This window comes from Megascapheus bottae, chromosome 3 (genome assembly GCF_031878675.1).
Source record: "Megascapheus bottae isolate mThoBot1 chromosome 3, mThoBot2.hap1, whole genome shotgun sequence".
Classification (NCBI taxonomy): domain Eukaryota; kingdom Metazoa; phylum Chordata; class Mammalia; order Rodentia; family Geomyidae; genus Megascapheus; species Megascapheus bottae.
The window spans coordinates 82,006,519-82,026,764 of NC_143511.1; the positions used below are offsets into that span (position 1 = coordinate 82,006,519).

The window sequence follows — 20,246 nt, forward strand, 5'->3', positions numbered from 1 at the left end:
CTACAATCCTCAGGCTCTGTGCCTCATTCATGCGCATTAAATATTGATAAAATCTTCCTGAAGATGGCACATTTTGTAGCTTTCTTGAAGTTGCTGCTTAGAATATATATTTTCTACAACCTATCAGTAAAGACAAATTTTTCAAAGCAATACATACAGTCTTGATTTTCCATTAAAAGAAAATTTTGAGATAAGACAACAATCAATTAACAAATTAACAATTAGAAAACATGTCTTTGAAAGAGCATGCTTTTCATGCCTATGCTGATTTAAAATATAGGTTGAAGACTGGGAAAACTCACATCTATCATATACTCATAAACAATGGGGTCATGTAATATTTAAGTCAAATACATTTACAATTAAATAAATATTTAGTAGCACTGGATTGAACACCAACCATTCTTAACCATGGTTTAAGTCTGATAACCAAAATCAAAACTTAAATGTCATATAAAACATATATATCACAAACTAACCAATACAAAGCTCTAAGCTTTAAACTTTTTGTTGGTGTCAATAAAATCCCCAGGAAAAGAAAACATTGCAACTCTCCATGGAACATAGATGCTTAAACATAGATGGTTAAACAGGCAGAATGTTAAGAATGGTATGGTTTTTGTCTATAGAAGGTTTAGTGACACTTTTTTTTCTAAAAAGTTGAAAATCTCACACTACCTGTCCATATAGAAGGGGAAACAAAACTTGGTCAAAGTCTGTAGAACTTCCTGTGGAGAGAAAGAGAGATAATTTATACATCTAATGGGACCAATAAATCTAACATTAACCACAGCACACAATCTACCAACTTTATCCTGAAGAAAGAAGAGACAGATGAAGAAATATGGGCTTTATCAATTACAGGGAGGAGTACCAGGCAGTCAATCATGAGAAATAATAAACATGATCAAACTTCATTAAAAATGAAAAATTAATCAAGAGTCGCACATGGGTAAGCAGCAGGAGCCATGCAGGAAAGCTCCGAAGGGAGGGAGGCGCTTGGGTTGCAGAGTGTTAACACCCCTCCAGGGACCATCTCCAGCCTGACCATATGGATCAGAGTGAATAACACCAAGCCACATGGGTTTGGCCTGGCAGGGCCGCTGTTGCTGGCACTGTATTTGCCTGTTACCTAGGAACAGAGGGGGCCAGGATTAAGCAACACTTCCCAACATCAATAGGCAAAATTACAGCAGAACAGAAAACCAACTTGAAGTTAATTGTCTCCGAACCTTGTCAACAATATTTTTTTAGAGCTTAGAACTCTACTAATTTTATAAAGAAGTTGATTTTTTTGTCACAAAATAATTTTGGGATCAAGCTGGAACCATTATAAATATGCGCTGTCTTTAGCTTAATATCATTACTATAATTAGACATACTTACCTGTTTTCAATTTATGAAAATTCAAGGCAAACTACCCGTTAAAATGCATATATATATATAACAAATACAGAGGTATACCAATCAAACACATTATTCCAGAAAAGGGCACAAAAGTAAAGTGACAGCTCAATTATCCATGAAAAGACAATATTCTTAAATTAAGGCAAGAAAAAGTATGTGCAACACAATTTACAGTGATTGTGGAACTTTTCCCAACAGACACATTTTACACATTCAGCATATAGACACATCACTAGCCACATATATAAGTAATTAACTGCTACTTCCTTCATAGAATTTACTTTAGCTCAATTTAACTGCAAGTCTGGACAGCCCACAGTTGGTGCTTATCATAAGTTCATAGACCAGTGTTATAAATTTTAAAAAGTATTCCTTTCATGCATTTGATTTGCTTTTTAACTATTTAAAATCCCAACTTCAAGACAAAATGAAGAACACATTTTTCAGTCACTGAGAAGCTGGTTCAAATTAAAACAAACCTGCCCACTACAAATACTAATCCACGTGATAAATTAAAGATCAGTTTACAAATGTAGCACTTTTCTAACCAATAATAATGAGTTATCAATGCTGACTGAATTGATGCTTCTCGCTTCATTTATTTTTAAAACCAGTTCTATCATTCAAGAAATAAACCACATCAATCTAATAACCCACTCAATGAAGCAGAAAGCACATTGACTTGCTCTGCCAGAGCATGTTCCGCCTACATAATTCAATTGAGCATGTCCTATTTTTTAATATCATCTTGAGCTAGTACTATGTATATCACAGCACTGTTAAGGCATGTTATGCAAGAGTGATAAATAGGAAACTAAAAAAAGTAAGAAAGAGTAAACAAGAATGGCTCAGCATATTCTGAGAGGCATTATATAAATTATATAAATTAATTTTATCAGACCATTCATGGTTCATATATATATATATAATTTTAAACTAGTTATGTTAAAAACTGCAATAGAACAATTTCTCAATACTAATGTTATTATCACATAAGTATTAGGAAAGAGACCATATAAAACATTTATTTTAGTGTCTTCAGTTTTAATCATGAAATACACAGTGATCCACATAAACAAAATTTCCTGACTTGTGTAATTTCAAAAACAACTAGTCTCCTATTTCAATTAATACTACAAAATATCTCTATCTCTTAACTTCAAGTTATGTACCAAGCATTCTTTAAAACTTGGTACCAAATAGTCACTCACTGCCAATATCAACTACAAAGACATTTATCTCTCACCCCTTAAAAGTTTCAGGTACAGAAAGGACTTCTCTACTTTATGCTGGAGTTGCACTGGCAAAAGACCTCAAAGATTTTTGAAAGAAAGAATCCCCATAGTTATGAGAAAGCACTGTGCTCTACAGCACAGAAAAAGGAATCTAATATGTCCAACTTATTACTCACTACAATATCAAAACTACTTATCACTTTCTAATGTCAATAGTAACAACCAACTATGAACTTGCTTGTTAGACAATATTAGTGTAAATACCAAAATAGCAAAAATCCGCCTTCCATGAGATTTCCTTTTACCCAAGAAAACAGTGATAAATCTAATTAAGCAGTAGGGAGGAGCAGGGAGAGAAGAAAGTAGAGGAAATATAGGCAAATGTAGGGACAGGTTTGTACATTACAACATGTTTCTTCGTGTTTATGTTATTTTGAAAGCTTGATATTCCAATTTAAGTCAAACAAGATGGTGGCATGCTGTCAAAGAAAAACAAAAATGAGCATCTACTTGGTGCTAGGCATATTTACACATGATCTCAATCAGAATTGAAATATCTACTTCTCAGTTTGGAAAAGGGAGGAGAAAAAGAGGGAGGAGAAACAGCCAGTGTTCATTATAAATAAAAACTGTTAAGACAAATTGCCTTCCTCAACATCCATGCTTTCTTCACATATAAATATTCAACTGCCTTATCCTCTTTGTCCAAAGAAAAATACAATTATTCAAATATGGAAAGGCCACTCTCCAAGGGAGGAGGGCTTTACAACCCTGATGTCAATCTATTTTCAGCATTCTAGTTACAGCAGAGCATCCCCAAAGTCTTCAATATTAACCTTACTGGGAAAACAGTCATTAACTGTGACCAAACTCTTTTTCTTTCTAGAACCTGGCTACGGAACTCCCTTTGTCCATGGCAATTTCCCTGTTCTCTTCCCCCACACAAGCTCTTTCAGACAAGCAGCCTCAGTATAACTTCAACTACTGCCACATAAATGGGATCTCAGAGGTACAGCCCAGCTGATGAAATGTAAATGACCTCATTGCAAAGGCAGGGGGTGGGGCGGATTGTGTGCCAGTACTCCAGATCAATTCCCAAGTTTATATTTTCACAAATCTTTTTATGTACAGTTTGATTTTTTAACATTTTAATGAGCAAAAAAGTGAATCTATAGTAGCCAGCCACCACAGTTAAAGTGCAGGGCATGAACTAGGTCCCAGGAGGGAACCAGTCCACCATGTCACCAGTGGCTTTAGGACATTCACCACCTGGTTCCCTGTCCCCAGGTTCCAACTCTTTTCATAATCAAAACACTGCTGACATTATAAACCCCAGACGGGTTTTCTAAAATCCCTTCCAATCAATATATCCAACACATAACTTATTGGAGACAACACTGAGCTCATTGATTAAGGTGAGTTCAGTACTAAAGTTTTCAAAATAAATGAGACAAGAATATAGCATTCAACCTCTTTGTGTCACCAGACAATTTATGAAATCGGCAATTTCCAAAAGGGCTTTTCTTCCTAACAAAATATATGATACTTCATGTGGGAAAAAAAATAGGAGCTTGAGGGGGCAGGGAGGAAGTATGGAAGGGAGGCAGTCACACAAGCTTTTCAGTTATGCATATATTAGACCAGCAGATTGCACAATGTAGCATGAAAACAATGTCCACAAAGCTCTGTTCACAAGAAAATCTCAAACTTCACAGTCTTATCCAAAATACATTATTAACACAACTAATACTAGATGAAATGAAGATCAGAAATGAACTCATGATTCCTCTTGGTCTACACTGGTTTCCTTTCACCCAGTGTAAATTCTAATCCTAGTGAGAAAGCTCAGCAAAGGAGATTGCACCTATGGGGAGGCCTCAGTGTTCTAGCACTGAGGCATTCTTTTAAAAATCTAGTAATGTTACACACTAAAGAATACTGTCTGGAAGCAAAACTTTGAAGACTAAATTCAATGAAGCTAGTTAGGATGATAGATTATGAGTTGTACATAATTCACCTCAAATTTGGGATACAATATGGGAAATGTAGTAAATACTATTATAGTCCTTATTTCAAATATAAAAGACTTTGTTTGCATGGCTTCATTGAAATCTACAAATGAAAATTAGTTTTGTTTAGCAGATGAAAATAACAGGCAGTCAAATACAGATATGTACACTCCACAAATGAAGGACACCTGAAGATACAAGTCCATGCCTAAGTATAGTATCCACTAGAATTGGGGAGTGAGGTACATTCCCCATAGTTCAAAGAAAAAACCGTATATGCAGAAAATACTGTGAATAAATGAATGTATGTTAAAATATTTAAAGCCACAACTAGCCTCTTTGTGGCTGGCTAAAAGCTGATAGAACAAGTTGATAAGTTACCTTTGTGCAAACAATGACAGTGAAAGAAGGACAGAAGGAAATCAATGGGGAGTGTTTCCTAGGTTTATTATATCTAATTTACTTGTTTATTTCAAAATGTAGGTATGTGATGAAAAGATCAGCAGAGCTCAAATCCCTGAAATACTCTCTGTTTTAAATGTCTTTTTTAATAGTGTGAGGGAAATGCTGACCCTCTAAATCCTGCAATGGAGAGCAATGCCACTAACTTGAAAGAAAAGCCTTTGATTGATCATCTTAAAACTCAAGTTGAAAGTTAAAAACAGAGCACACACAAAATCCAAACATACAAAAAGCTAACAAAATTTGTACTTGAAGCCATTTCAAGTTAAAACCACAGAGTCCAAGGGAACACAAAAAGGTTTTAAATGTTTATGATTAAGAAGGATAAAGAAGAAGTTCTTGAAAGCTTAATTAGCATCAAAGTTCAAGAATGTTGATCAGAAGCTAAATATAAAAAACAGGAAATAAAATATGTCTCCTTCACCATAAGTTCAAATTAAATTCAAGATCCCATAATATGGCTAGAATCAAATTTTTCTTTTCTTTCCTTTTTAACTGAGAAAAAGAGGCTGGGAAGAAGTTTTACAGAAAGGCCTTTCAACACTAACATAAAAGCTGGGTCAAATTCCTAACAACACTGCTTAAGTGCTACAGAGTCTGCTTCTTCTTTTTTTAAGAAAATTCAATATTTACTCCTAGTTTATTTTTTTGCTAAACTTTATTTTGAACCATGCATATCTTATAAATAGGGTAATTTGTATATCTACTATTTAGAGTCAGTGTTGCAATTCTAAGAAAAACTGATTAATAATTTTCTGCAAGCATGTACCATATAAACTTTATAACTAAATTACCAAAGACATTAAGTACAATAAAAGGGAAAGCCTCTTCTAAATCTACTTTTTAAATTTCAATCTCTATGACTTCTGAAGTCCAGGGTAAAAATAGGGGATTTTATTTTATTAAATTTACTTTATTATTATAGAGATAATGTACAAAGGGGTTACACTTACATGAGTCAGGTAATAAGTGCATTTCCTTCCTTACAGTATCATCTGTTCCCTCATTCTTTCCCACCCATCTCCACCCATGGGTTGTTTTATTTTATTTTTTTTAAGCCTTACAAAACTACTTTGTCTATCTGTACCCTTACACGCTTCAAAAATCATCCTTTAAACAAGTTGTTCTATACTTACAATATTATATAACATCACCTATTCCATGATTTCCTTTTATTAACTCTAAACCTTACAGCAAAAGCAGTTCAAAATGAGAGAGTTATATTTATAAGGTCAGTGTTAAATGCCAATAAAACACGTAAAACCTGTTTCAAATACTTCAAAAAATGAACAAATGATCTGGTTAACACTATTAGCATTTGTGGCCCAAGTACTGAAATTTCTTAATATTATTACTCTAAAGTTTTTTGTCCTTTCCACTTCTCTAATTTTAATTCTTGTTATTTGAACATATATGTTTCCAATATACCAAAAAGCAGGGGAAACAGGTCACAAGTCAGCACATACCAAAGGAATAGGATCCCAACAGCAAAAGTGCGAACATGATTGCACTCAAGAAGCAACTTGCCTTTAGGAAGATATTATTTTAAAAAGAAAGGAAAAGGGGGAAAAAAAGAGCACTGATAGAAATACTATTTTGTAAGCATATTAAAAAGCTGTCAGCTTTTAAATATTTTAAATGCACACAAAAATGTGCACAGATGGGCATCTTCTCTGCTCACATTAGTCTAGGAAAAAAAAATCTTTCATTATCAAGCTCTAAGTCCTTGAATTTTTTAAACTTAATTGTGCCTCTATTTCTTAGAATTCACACCCCAAGGCCAAAGCTTTCCTGCCACCAGTCCTTCAAATCTGACTTGGACATTACACGGGAGGAGGCTCCAAGCCTCCCTGAGGTCTCACTCCTTTTACAACACAAGAAAAAGCAGTCGATAATGGGCCCATGCTGAATTCACTGCTCTCCACGTCTCCTCTTGGGACACAAGCCTAGCAGATGTGATAAAAACTGTGTCAGAGAAGTGGCTCTAGTTTGTGCCTTAATGACAACTTAAACCTCTAAACCAATACAACCAAAGGACTGACTAACAGAACTGGCTGTTACCTCTCTTTCCTGCCCATCTTCAAGTATCTCTGAACTAAATTAGCACTTCTACCCACAACTTCCCGTGATACCCCTCAAAATCCATTCCAAATTTAAAATTAAATGAATTCAGTAAACACATCAGTGGCACAAGTGTCTGAGTGATGTGTGTGTGTGTCCTATAATTAAGCTCTGATACCTATTTCTCAGAGTTAGCATTTTTGCAAGGTATGATTGAGCATCAAATGTTGTAAAGGACTTACTTTCCAGTAAATTCCCTCTGATCACCTCCCTGGTAACCATATTAACACAAGCCACTGGGAGACTTACAGTTTCTAGAAAATACCTAAAGGTCTAAAAATTATTTTTAAGCAAGTTCAACCAGGAAAGAAAGGTAATATTCTATGCTACTGAAACAGTCTAATTATTAAAATTTATACTGGAGAATTTTTTTAAACCATGGGTGGCTATACTTTTCTTTTAACTTATAAGAACTCTTTGTCTTTCTTAATGATATGGTACTGAAAAATTGATTTTTATGTGTACTTATGATAACATTTTCTAAATTTTATAATTCAGCTTTCAGATGATGGGTCTTTTTTACCCAGTGTCTTGAAAGCCTATTCAGTCACAATTGCATACCCACTTAATCAGCAATCATTGTTCTGGGATGCAGGACTTTGTTGTCAAGACAAGCACCAAAACCTTTATAAATTTTTTTTTTCAGAACTGGCATAAGAAAAAAGTGATCTTTGTCAGACAAGGACAAATTTATGCAAATCTTTTATAAACATTCACAAACATTTATTTAGCTTTTGAAATGTTGGCCTCATTTGAGAGCATGAAAATGAGGGGGAAGTAAGAAAACGCAAAGGACAGCTTAGAAGCTGGCACACTACATAAATATTCAGAAGGAAGATTATAGGATTCATGTTAGGCTGTCTTAGGCTTCTCCAAAGTCCACACAGAATAGCAAAGAACAAAACTAACGAGAAGTACAGCAGATGTTAGACAATGCATCGGCCTCTTTTCCTCTCTCACTTGGCTATACTTGGCCGCTTTTATATTTTCTTTCAATATGGTTAGGTCATTCAAGGATTCTCCTATAGACTCTGTATTGTGGCTACAGATCTATAAGCTGGAGGTCTGTCAGCTTTCCAAAAGTTTCCAATGAAAAGGCATTATGCAAATTCTACTTCTCTTACCCTCTTTCAGGGGGGAAAAAAGCCTCCAGTATGCAGTCATCAGAGTATTGGAAGCCCCAGCCTTCATTTCTGTATAGCTGTGTTTGCCTCAGGGCCACGCTGCTTGTTTTGACAGTGGATCCCCCTAGATAGTTGGGATTAGTCGAGCTTGTTTAGATAAACTTGAAATCAAGGCCTTCTCTAGGTAGACAGCTAGATGTAGCTACGGAGTTTCCAGCTGCCTCCTCCTTTCATCCCCAAACAACTGCAGATTCACAGTAGCTATCACAGCCACAGGCTATGTCACATACATAAGTACAAAATTAAAGGCTGCTAAAAGAAGCCTTTGTAAGTCTTAGTGCTAAAATAAGGAATCTGTACTGCTTGGTTTATACAAATTATTCTAGCACTACCAGTATGAAACTGAAACCATCAGTTAACAAGGTATGCTAATCAAGGCTTCTAGCTTCTTCTAATGCACAGGATCATAGTTGGATAATACACCTAACCTCTGCTTATTAGCTCTTACGTGAGAATAATAGCTGAAAATGCTGAAAAGGAAATAATAGCCTTTATTTATCCAGTGCCAAGGGATGTTAGACAATGTCAACAAACACTGAGCAGAATATCAAAATTTAAATGTAAATATCTAACCTGCTTTAGGGAGTGATGATTAGTAATGGATTAGATAAGGTCTTACTAAAGAGTCATATCCAACTTTAGAACTTTTATTTTTCACAATTTATAGACTCCAAAGGAAATCATACAGATGACCCTAGACTGAAATTTTATATTCTGAATAAATTAATGACGTCTCATTCTCTAAAAACACTACTGAAATTTTTAAAAATAAATCATAATTGAATGCTCTGAAGTTCAATGTCCAAAGTATCTTTCAAAACTAGTAAATATTTCTTCAGAGAGGCAGCAAAGAAAATAAGCTCTGTATATATATTTTATTTTATTTTGGACATCTGGTTGTAACATGCAGTGAGTAGTCAAAACTAAGCACAGCAATGGGATCAGTATAAGTGAGAACATTTTCCAGAACTCCTCTGAGATACTCTATAATATACAAGTCATATGTACTAGCAAGCCACACAGACAGTTTTCAATCTAACATTTACCTACTGCCACTACAAATAGGTTCTTGAGACTCAACAGGTAAGACTATTTCTATTTCAAAGAAAAGCCCTAAGACAGAATATTGTAGAATCACATCAACTTATTAAGCTTTTCTTGCAAAATTTTGCGTTCAGTGCATAGACAACTTGCAATCTAAAGAAGACAATAACACCTTTTTCACTAAATGCCCAGACAGTAAATATTTTCGTCTTTATAGGTCACTTACAGTTTCTGTCACATAATCTTTAACACACACACACGCGCGCACACACACACACACAAACTTCCAAGAGGGTAAAAGAGGTATGTAGGAGGAAATTGTAGTTCACAGGCCATACAAAAACAGCCCAATCAGGATTTGGCCAGCTGGCTACAGCTTACCAACCCTGATCAAGGTACCCGGCACAAGAAAAGAGCTATGGAAGAAAAGAAGACAGAATCCTAGACAAAATTGGGGCCTGAATTTAGATGGGAGAGTGAAGAAAGACCCCTCAGAAAGTGACATTTTGAATTGAAACTTACAACTCGATAGGACTTCACCAAGCCTGGGAGAGGAACAGAAGGAAGGAGGCAAAAGTAGCAGCAGAAGCAAGGGCTAGTAAACAGAGAACATAAAAGAAGTCTGTCAGGCTGAAACAGAGGAGGGAAGGGAGAGAATGGTAGATATGACTGGATAGACTGACCAAGGCTAAATCATGAGGGATCTTAAAGAAGATATGGTAAGGAGTCTGGATTTGATTCTAATACTTGGCAAGTCACTGAAGGGTTTTTAGAATCCTTGTACATAGTTTTCTAATACCTTCTCCAACCAACTCATTTGACTTTCTGGCACTTGAGCTTTTTTCTTCAGTGAGCAACTCCCAGAACCTAATCCTGAACCAATCTCCTGTTGAATTACCAAGCTGATCATAACCTCAGTGCCCAACATTCCCAGGGCAGGGAAAGACATTTGAGCCTTAACAGCTTTTGCCATAGGAGGCCTTCTGTTCACAAAGAGAGAAACCAACTACAAATTTTAACAGAATCATCCCAAATCTCTTTTTAGAACCAGCTTTCTTTATCTCTCCTGAGCTTCTAAAGCCCATTTTTCTGTATACAGACAAAGCATGTATGATCTTTTCCTTTTTTTTTTGGGGGGGGGGGAGCAGTCCTGAGTCTTGAACTTAGGGCCTAATGCACTGTCCCTGAGCCTCTTTATTAGAAGAGATTTCAGAAATAAAGGGTGGATTTTTTGTTTATCTTTTCATACGAGAGTCTAACCAAGTTGCAGTTAACAAAGTGGCTGGGCAACCGTGTATGTAGGACAGTCACAGAGTACTATTCAGCCAGCAACGGTGAGCTTGATGAGGATGCTTATGACATGAGGAAAGCACTTTCCAGAGATACTGAGAAGAAATCCACCATAACATTACCTCATCCTTTAAGGCCTGAAGACATTGAATAACCATAGGCAGTGGTTCTTAGGCAGATGTTCCAGATAGTTTGTATTCTATGTATTTTCATGAATGACATTAGAGCTATAGTAGAAGTAGTTAGGTCTAAAAGACTTCAAGAACATATACTGATCTCAACTCTCATTCACTGTTTTACAGCAAGTCTATTTGCTATAATAAAATCCAGTCAAGAAGGCAGCTACATAGAAGAATATGTTCCATTATCGTGGTACAAAGTAGGCATAGCATGCCAGGATAAAACAAAAAAAACCTTGCTCCGGCCACCTCTTCAATTCTGTTCCTGAGAACCACTGCTGTACATACATATATTTTTTATTTTGTACTAAACTGTTGATTGAAGCTTTAAAAGCATATATAAAATGTATAAAATTAGATGCATAATAAAATCCATTGTTGACAAAAAAAAAAAAAGGCTAGCACTCTTACCACTTGAGCCAGGTGTTACTTCCAGCTTTTTCTGAGTAGTTTACTGTAGAAACAAGTTTCTCACAGACTTTCCTGCCCAGGCTGGCTTCAAGCTATGATCCTCAGATTTCAGCCTCCTGAGTAGCTAGGATTACAGGCATGAGCCACAGGTGCCAGGCTACAGGTATGGTATTTCTAGTGGCAATATGCTATATATCTAAGAATACCTAAGAAGCCATTAATTTATAGAACTAGTATTCTAAGTACCACAAAGGAAAAAATGCTGCAAATAAAATGATACACTGTCAACTTCAACCTACATTCCAATTTTGGAGGTGCTAACATATGAAAGAATGTATACCTTGGAACTTGTGAAATATCTTCCCACTACATGGAATTAGGTATGGTGGGGATTCTATTCATTGCTGCTTTCTAGCAGCATAAATGGCACAAGTGAATGGTGGTATTGAAAAGTGATTGGATAATAACCTGGTGGTTATAAAGATAAAGAAAAATAAATATTTACTATTGCCTAACACTGCGCAAACAATCTAAATGCTTTCTTTTCAATCCTTACAGCAAACAGTGAGATTACATGTGCTCAAGTATAGTCTTGTATTTATCAGGAAAAAAAATCAAGCTTTATAGTTAATATTTATTCTTGACATCAAAATGAAAAGTCTAGTCTATATCAGCTTATATAAATATTAGTAATTTCATTGGATAGGGAAGGGGGGAAAACAAGATGAGGGGTGGGGGAGAGGGAAATGGGGACCAAGACATGAGAAAGGGTATCAATGTATGTGAATTAATGTACCTTCTATCTGGCAAATATAATGTAACACTTCTATTAATTACAATAAAAATATATGAAAAAATAAATAAATATTAGTAATTTCTGTTGAAAGCTTGTTTATGCATAAAAATATACAAAAATAATGCATATAATTTTTAAATTGATTTACTAAGTTTCTTCAGCTTATGAAACCAACCTAAGCAGCCTTTTGTTTCTCACATGCCACTGGTTATCTGTTCTCTGGAGGGGGTTAAGCAACAGTTAAGAATGGACTTATAAAGGTATAAAGGACTACAAGTTCTGTACTACAATTTTTTTTTTTATTATCAGGCTAATGTATAGAGGGGTTACAGTTACATTTGTAAGGTAGTGAGTACATTACTTTTTGAATATTTGTTGTCCCTTCACATGTTTTTCTCCCATTTTCCCTCCCATACTACAAGTTTTACCCAGTTCAGTGATGATACTTTTTTTCATATATTTTTATTGTAGTTAATAGAAGGGTTACATGATATTTGCCAGATAGAAGGTGCATTAATTCACATACATTGATACCCTTTCACATGTCTTGATCCCCATTTCCCCCCCACCCCTCATCTTGTTTTCCCCCCTTCCCTCTTATGTAGACATTATGATCCTCTTAAAAATGAACTGAATACTGAAAGCTCTGCTACTCTATGAAAGGTCTTTAAGTCTATAATTCTTTGTAATCAAGGTACTCCCTATAAATTTCGTATGTATCCTGGGTTAGATCTGTCATAACTAGGACTACAGCGGGATAGAATGGCTTGTCTGGAATGTAATGGAAGAGTTAAATAGCTGTTTCATCTATTGGCCTTGAGACAGGAAATCAGACAAAGCAATTCTCAGAATATTTAGGTTCCGATCACTTGACTTCAGGTTCTTTATTTACAGTGAAGACTAACTTATAGTTTAGTTGTAATAAAATTTCAGATTATTTACATGGGTGGACCAAAACCTCTTGCTTTCATTTTCTTTTTTTTTTTAATTTTGTATTGTCAGGGTAATGTATAAAGGGCTTACAGTTACATTCGCCACGTAGTAGGTGCATTAGTTCTCACACATTGACACCCCTTCTCATGTTTTTGTCCATTTCCTTCCTTTTCATTTTCTTTTTGCTAGAAAATGTTCATTAAATTACAAAATTACAGGAATTTATATAGACTTTTGTTTAAACACAGATAGTATGCTTCTTTTCTTGCCAATTTTATCAAGTTAGTACTACTTCCTTATTCCATAGGTAAAGATGATTAGGCAGAAAAACATTTAACCAAAGTGACACATCCAAAGTCAATCTTACATAACATGGGGTATTTGTATTTCTTTGGACCAAATTTCTCTCTAAAATGACTTAAAAACTTTATTGTTATTTTATTCCATGTGAAATAAATAGTAAAAAGTATTTCTAACTGCCTTTAAATCTATATATTACAAGATTAATATTTTGGGACCCCGGGGTTTGAAATTAGGTCTTTGCACTTGACATTTTCATTGAGAAATGACTCTAGCCCCTTTTTGGAGCTACTTTTTGTTCTTTTTGTTTGTTTAATCAGTTCTGGGACTAGAACTCAGGGCCTGAACATTGTCCCAGATATTTGTGTGTTTGTGTTCAAGGCTAGCTACTCTATGATTTGGAACCACAGTGCCACTTTTGGTTTTTTGGTGCTTAATTGGAGATAATCTCACAGACTTGCCCTTCTGAGCTGGCTTTAAACAGCAACCCTCAGATATCAATCTCCTGAGCAGTTAGGATTATAGGCATGAGTCACTGGCACCTAGCTATTTTTGAGACAAGGTCTCCCTTCCTACCTGGAGGTGTGAGCCTATTCTGAGAGCCTCTAATTTTAAACTTCCCATGGGAGCTAATATAACAGGTATGATGCCATGATGTGCATCCCTCCATTGAGAAGAGACCTCTTGAAATTTTCTGCCAAGGCTGGCCTTGAACTACAATCCTCCCAATCACAGCCGACCAAATAGGATTACAGATAGGAACAACCACAACTAGCTTTTTACCCCTTTTTTCTGTGTGTGTGGGGGGAGGGAGGAGTTGGTACCTGGCTTGGACTCAGGGACTTACCCCTTGTCTTTTTCTTAATCAAGGCTGGCACCCTACCACTTTAGCCATATCCCATTTTCAGATTTTGTGGGTTAACTTGGGCAAAGAATCTCATGGACTTTTCTGTCTGGGCTGGCTTCAAACCAAGTTTCTCAGATTTCAGCCTCTTGAACAGCAAGGATTACAGATTTGAGCTACCATATTTAGTTCTTTCTTATTTATACAAGATCTTGTTATAGCCTGGTCTCAAACTCTGAATCCTCCTAAATTAGCCTCCCAAATTCTGGCATTAGGAACATGGGTCAACATGCCAGCCTCAGATACGCTTTTAATGTCCAAAAATATTTCTCAACTTACCAGTGGTTAAATCTCCAGAAGTATCTGCTAGGGTAGCAGAAGGCTCTAATATTAATAATGCTCCCAACAATTTTACAGGTTAAACTTTTAAAGCTAAATGTTATATAAAAATATATTGGGGTTCAAAACATGTTCAAATCAAGACTTTTAAACACTTAAAACATTTTTGGTTTGTCCTACCTAATTCAAATTTGGTGGCCAAAGATCATGACATGGACACTGAAAAGGTAACTTATTACTAATTTATTATTATATATCAAATTTTTCATTTTCTAACAACCAAGTTTAAGAGACTTGTTACAAAGCAGGCAAGAATCTCTGAGTGCTGAGGAAGGGTATAACCAGGTATAAAATGTTTTTGGTTTTCGTAGAGACAAATGGTCAAAGTAAAAGGAAGATACTAACAGTTCCTTCTAAGGAGGTAAGATTCCCCAGAAGAGGTAACATGTGAGCTGACTTTAAAAAGGAATCAGTATTTTTTAGACAAACAGGTTACAGAAGAAAATTCTAGGGACATTTTTTTAAAAAGCAATATGAAACAACACTATGCTATATTGTAAAATATACCATCCATAGTTTAAAAGTTAATAAGTAAATAATCTTGGATAAATTTAATTTCCTTTAAAAGATAATTCCATGTATAAAGACTTATGCTCAATACCTAGCTCCTCCCTAGGAGGGAAAAAACAATTATTTAGTAAAGACCTTTCACTCCCAGTCACCAACACTACACACTCATAGTCTGAGTTTCATGTTATAACACATTTGAAAGCTAAGCTAACCAGATCTAGTGTCTAATGACTCACCAGAGGACTCTTTACTACATGGCATATAATAAGTATTTTTAAATGAGTGCTACAATAATACTACAAGAATTAGGTCCAACTGAAAACATTCATTTACAAGGACAGTGGAATCCATTAATAAACTCTGTGGTTTAATGCACAGAAGTCTGAACATACAGATTTTTACAACTATAATAAATTTAAATACTTAAAACCTCTTTATCATGATTTAAATTTTGTTATACTTCTAATACATAATGCATATACTTCTCAACATAAAAGTTCAGAAATTTTCTTATTTTTCTCTTTTCCTTGATAAAGTAATCTCAATCACCTTTTTTGGGGGGTGGGAGGTCCAGTCCCAGGACTTGAACGCAGGACCTTGGCATTGTCCTTGGACACTTTTTGCTCAAGGCTAGTGCTCTGCCACTTGAGCCATAGTGCCACTTCCAGCTTTTTCTGTGTATGTGGTACTGAGGAATTGAACCCACAGCTTCATGCATGATAAGCAAGCATTCTACCACTAGGATATGCTCCTGGACACCTTATGCTTTTGTTTTTTATTTTTGCCAGTGCTGGGCTTGAGTTCAGGGCCTGAGCACTGGCCTTAGACTTTCTCAAGGCTAGAGTTCTACCACTTGAGCCTTAGCACCACTTCCGGCTTTTTTCTATTATATGTGGTACTGAGGAATCAAACCGGGGTCTTCGTGTATGCTAGGCAAGCACTCTACCACTAGGCCAAACACCCGGCTTATGTTTTATATTTTTTTTTAACTTCATTCTAAACAGTGTGAATAAATAATGGCAAAGTTTTCCAGAATTTTTTTGAGATGGGTTTGAAATACTAGAAACAAAGGTTATCATAGACAATCTACATACCTGATGAGAAAAAGACACATAAATAGGCTTGCTTTCCTACCTTAAGTCTACCTCTAGTATTAGTTGAGGCAATACAACTAATGGATGCTATTAAATATCATGTATTATTCTAAACACAGTGAATATTTCTTTTTAGTTGTTTTATTCTCACTTAATCGTAACCATAAATTTATGAGGTCTTTACTATGGCTGTCTTTAGCTTACAAGTGAGGAAAGAATTCTCAAAGCGATAACTAACCAAACTAAGTCTTATACTCAAGCATTCTGATTCCAAAGTCCACACTGTCATCATCACTATCAAGTCTCCATGCTTACAATACTTCGTATTATTCACCAAACCCCTAATTTGTCATAGCTGCTAAAAGGGGATTTAAGCTCTGGCTACAACCATTTCTACCTGAAGAATTTCACAGATGGTAATGATATAGTCCTGTATGCAACAGGATATAAGAAATGAGTGTTCCGCCAGGCACGGTGGCTCATGCCTGTAATTGTAAACTACTCAGGAGGCTGAGATCTGAAGATCAAGGTTCAAAGCCAGCCCGGGCACAAAAGGACCTGAGACTCTTATCTCTAATTAACCTCTAGAAAATGGGAAGTGGGGCTCAGCTCAAGGGTAGGACAGTGGCCTTGAGCTGAAGAGCTCAGGGACAGCACCCAGGCCAGAGTTCAAGCCCTGTGACCCACAAAGGAAGGAAGGAAGGAAGGAAGGAAGGAAGGAAGGAAGGAAGGAAGGAAGGAAGGAAGGAAGGAAGGAAGGAAAGAGAGAGAGAGAGAGAGAAGAAAGTTCCAAGTACTCATCAAAGGCTAAGAGCAGAGTAAATAAGTCAGTCAGATCAAGTTTCACATATTATGATGCAAGTTAAAAATGAGAAGAAACATTGGGCACCAGTGGCTCATGCCTATAATCGTAGCTACTCAGGAAGCTAAGATCTAAACATCACAGTTCAAAGCTAGTCCCTGTTAGAATCATACCTCCAATTAACTGTTCACAAATGGAAGTGGCACTATGGTACAAAGCGCTGGCTCTGAGCAAAAGAACTCAGAGACAGTGTCCAGATTCTGAGTTCAAGCCCCACAATTGACCTTCCCCCCCTGAAAAGAGAGCATTTGTATATTGGTAGGAAAAGAAGGACAAAAGGAGTCAAACATTCCAACCATAAAAATTGGGTAAGTATACATAAGGTGTATGTATGTATATATGTATGTATGTATGTATGTATATCTGCACAAAATATGTATATGGATGGCATATATATGCATATATGTACATACATATATGTATAAATGTACAATGAGTAATGACTTCTGGGACTCTTTGCCCTTGGATGTAAAGAAATTAACAGGAGAGAAGGCTAGGATTGATCTACAGTCAATTGGACCCTGAAACCAGGTTAAGAAATATGAATAGTCCAGGAGCATGGCCTAGTGGTATAGTACTTTCCAAACATGCATGAAGCCCTAGGTTCAATTCCTCGGTGCCACATATGCAGAATGAGCTGGAAGCGGCGCTGTAGCTCAAGTGGTAGAGCACGAACCTTGAGGAAAACCCAAGGACAGTGCCCAGATGCTGAGTGCCAGGCAGAAGAAGGAGGAGGAGGAGGAGGAATTATTATGAGTAGAATTTGAAGGCACAAGGGTAACTGTCAAGTTTTAACTCCAGAGAAGTAGTATGAATTTAGCGACAAGAAAGCAGTAACTCAAGTGTCATTGAAGCCCTTTAAGAACTGGACACAGGAGAAACTTGGAGTGTAGATACAAATAGCACATGGACTAGAGAGCAGTTTAAGAAGAAACTGAATAAGGAGTTAATGATGGAACCCTTAAATGTACACCAAAGAACAACAGGAACTAACTACCTAAGGCTGACAGATATAGCTCTCAAAAGCAGACTTACTCCACTTCCAGTCATTGGGTAACTCATTAGAAAACAAGATAATTGATAATAATTACATTTAAAATTGAGTAGGACTTTCTGAAGCCAGAATTAAACCAGAAGAACACTTCTAATAAGAATGTGTAGCTAAGGATTACACAATTTACCATTTCCTAGAGTTAGAGTCAAATAAGTAATAGTACAATATAGCCGTACAGTTTGGTGTGCATAGAATGTGTGCAAATTTGAAAAATTGTGTCTTTTTCATGAGCTTCTGTTACATTACTGTAATAGCTGGGGGAGTGACCAAAGCAAAAAGAAATCTTCAACTTAAAAAAGTAACATTTCAGTATGAAAATGTCTCAATGTTTCAACCAAGTTTAAATGTTCTGAAATACATGTGCATTAAGGATCCAGTTCAACCCCAATCTATTCTTAAATCCAGCCTCTTCTGGAAATGGGGGGCAGGGAAGATTCAGATCTTTGGATATTACAGAAGAGCAAATCTTACATGCAGAATGGTTTGTCTTTAGCAAATACCTTAAAAAGCAGCAATCTGACATTTGTCTAAAGTGATAAACCTGACTCAAGCACAAGGGAAAATATGAAGCCATGATACATGCTTCTTTTAACCCATCTATTATCCTATTTATACTGGAAGAACCACCTAATTGTCAATACTATACAAAAGGCTGAATGTGTAATACACACCTATAATCCCAGCACTCCAGAGGCTGAATCAAGACGACCATAATTTTTAAGCCAACAGGAGTTGTATAACAAGATTCAGATCATCCTGGGCTTACAAGGATACCTTGTTTAAAAAAAAAGTATACACACACACACACACACACACACAAATAACGTAAGATTCACATTTATGCATCTTCAATCCATCAATGAATCTTTCAGAAAGCCATAATGCAGTCCCTTACAATATCTACATTCATTCAGCAATGTGTTTTAGTTGCTATTATGCAAACAATCACCTTTCAGGTTTTAGTCTGAAGAAACATAATTTTTAATCTATAAAGGAAGAAAGTGGTTGAAAAAAACAAGATTCAACACTGAATTTTAGAAGGGGGATTTAGTTTAGTGGAAAAGTCCTTGCCTAGCATACACAAGGTCCTGACTTCAATTCAAGCACTGAAAGAAAATAGTGAATCTTAGAAAGCAGCCGTCTAAGACAAGCCTAAAAGATGGTATTCTGGCTTCAAGCCTTTTACCTTGGACTTCTTTGTACCCCTCTTAGTAACTTTACTATCCCCTGTGACTTTGGATAGAGAACAAGAAATGGAAAGAATGTGATTACACTGAACACATTATTTCAAAAACCATTAGATCATTCTTAGTGATACAATCTACTTCTCTTTTCATTTCCTGGTATAGTGTATATGGCTCATAGTCTGTAGATACCACAGTTACCAACCTCTCCCTCATAATTAGTGCACAAAGCAAACCTAGTTTCCTAAGCTGTTTTGACCACCAAAAAACGGCACAGAAAATAGTCACTTGTAACTGTAAGGCTATGTTTTTAGGATCTGGTTAAAGAATCATTTTAAAATGTAATGCACTTGATCATTGTGTAAGTAAATCCTTTAGATGAGATTCTAATAACTTTACAAATTCTGCCCCATTCCAGAGTTTCATAAAAGTTTACAAAATAATTCAAGCATAGAAGCATGTACCTGACTGTCTCAAAAAGCTGAGACAGTCATCTGAACCCAAATGTTTAAGACAAGTTAATGAGATTCTTTCTCAAAAACAAAACAGTTTTCAAAACCAAATGTGACCAAAGTATTTAAAATGGACCTAAACTGTAATGTCTGTATGAGTAAAACAGGAAATTTACCCATTCTGGGGAAGAATAGGAAGAACAAGAAAGCTCAAAATTTTCCAACAGAAAGTCCAATTCCATTCTTTGGAGCCAGTAAACACAAGGCTCAGTCCACCACAAACCCTAAATCTTAATTCCAACTTGAAAACCTCTGGCTTAAATAGAACTGGAGAAGTATTATAAAATCAATGTCACATTCTATATAGATGAGATACTCTCTTGCTTATGATTCTCTGATAAGAACAGGAAGAAATCAAATGTTATCATTTCTTTTACACTTCATGTAAATATACATATATGTCACATCATATAATA

The 20,246-nt window shown here is 35.9% G+C and overlaps 2 protein-coding genes across 4 annotated transcripts in view; one reads left to right on the plus strand and one right to left on the minus strand.

The window, feature by feature from the left end:
* The window catches only part of Dennd1a (DENN domain containing 1A), a 463,593-nt gene that overhangs the window by 333,064 nt on the left and 110,283 nt on the right, over positions 1–20,246 (minus strand). For all 3 annotated transcript variants that reach the window (XM_090330613.1, XM_090330611.1, XM_090330612.1), the window contains exon 4: positions 679–728. In XM_090330613.1, the coding sequence (XP_090186739.1) occupies positions 679–728 (50 nt within the window). The remainder of the gene's footprint in view (positions 1–678; positions 729–20,246) is intronic.
* Positions 969–10,906, plus strand: LOC150065941 (N-alpha-acetyltransferase 20-like). Its single transcript, XM_090329041.1, has 4 exons — positions 969–1,061; positions 3,529–3,651; positions 5,206–5,298; positions 10,715–10,906. The coding sequence occupies exons 1-4, from the start codon at positions 969–971 to the stop codon at positions 10,904–10,906; spliced, it is 501 nt and encodes a 166-aa protein (XP_090185167.1).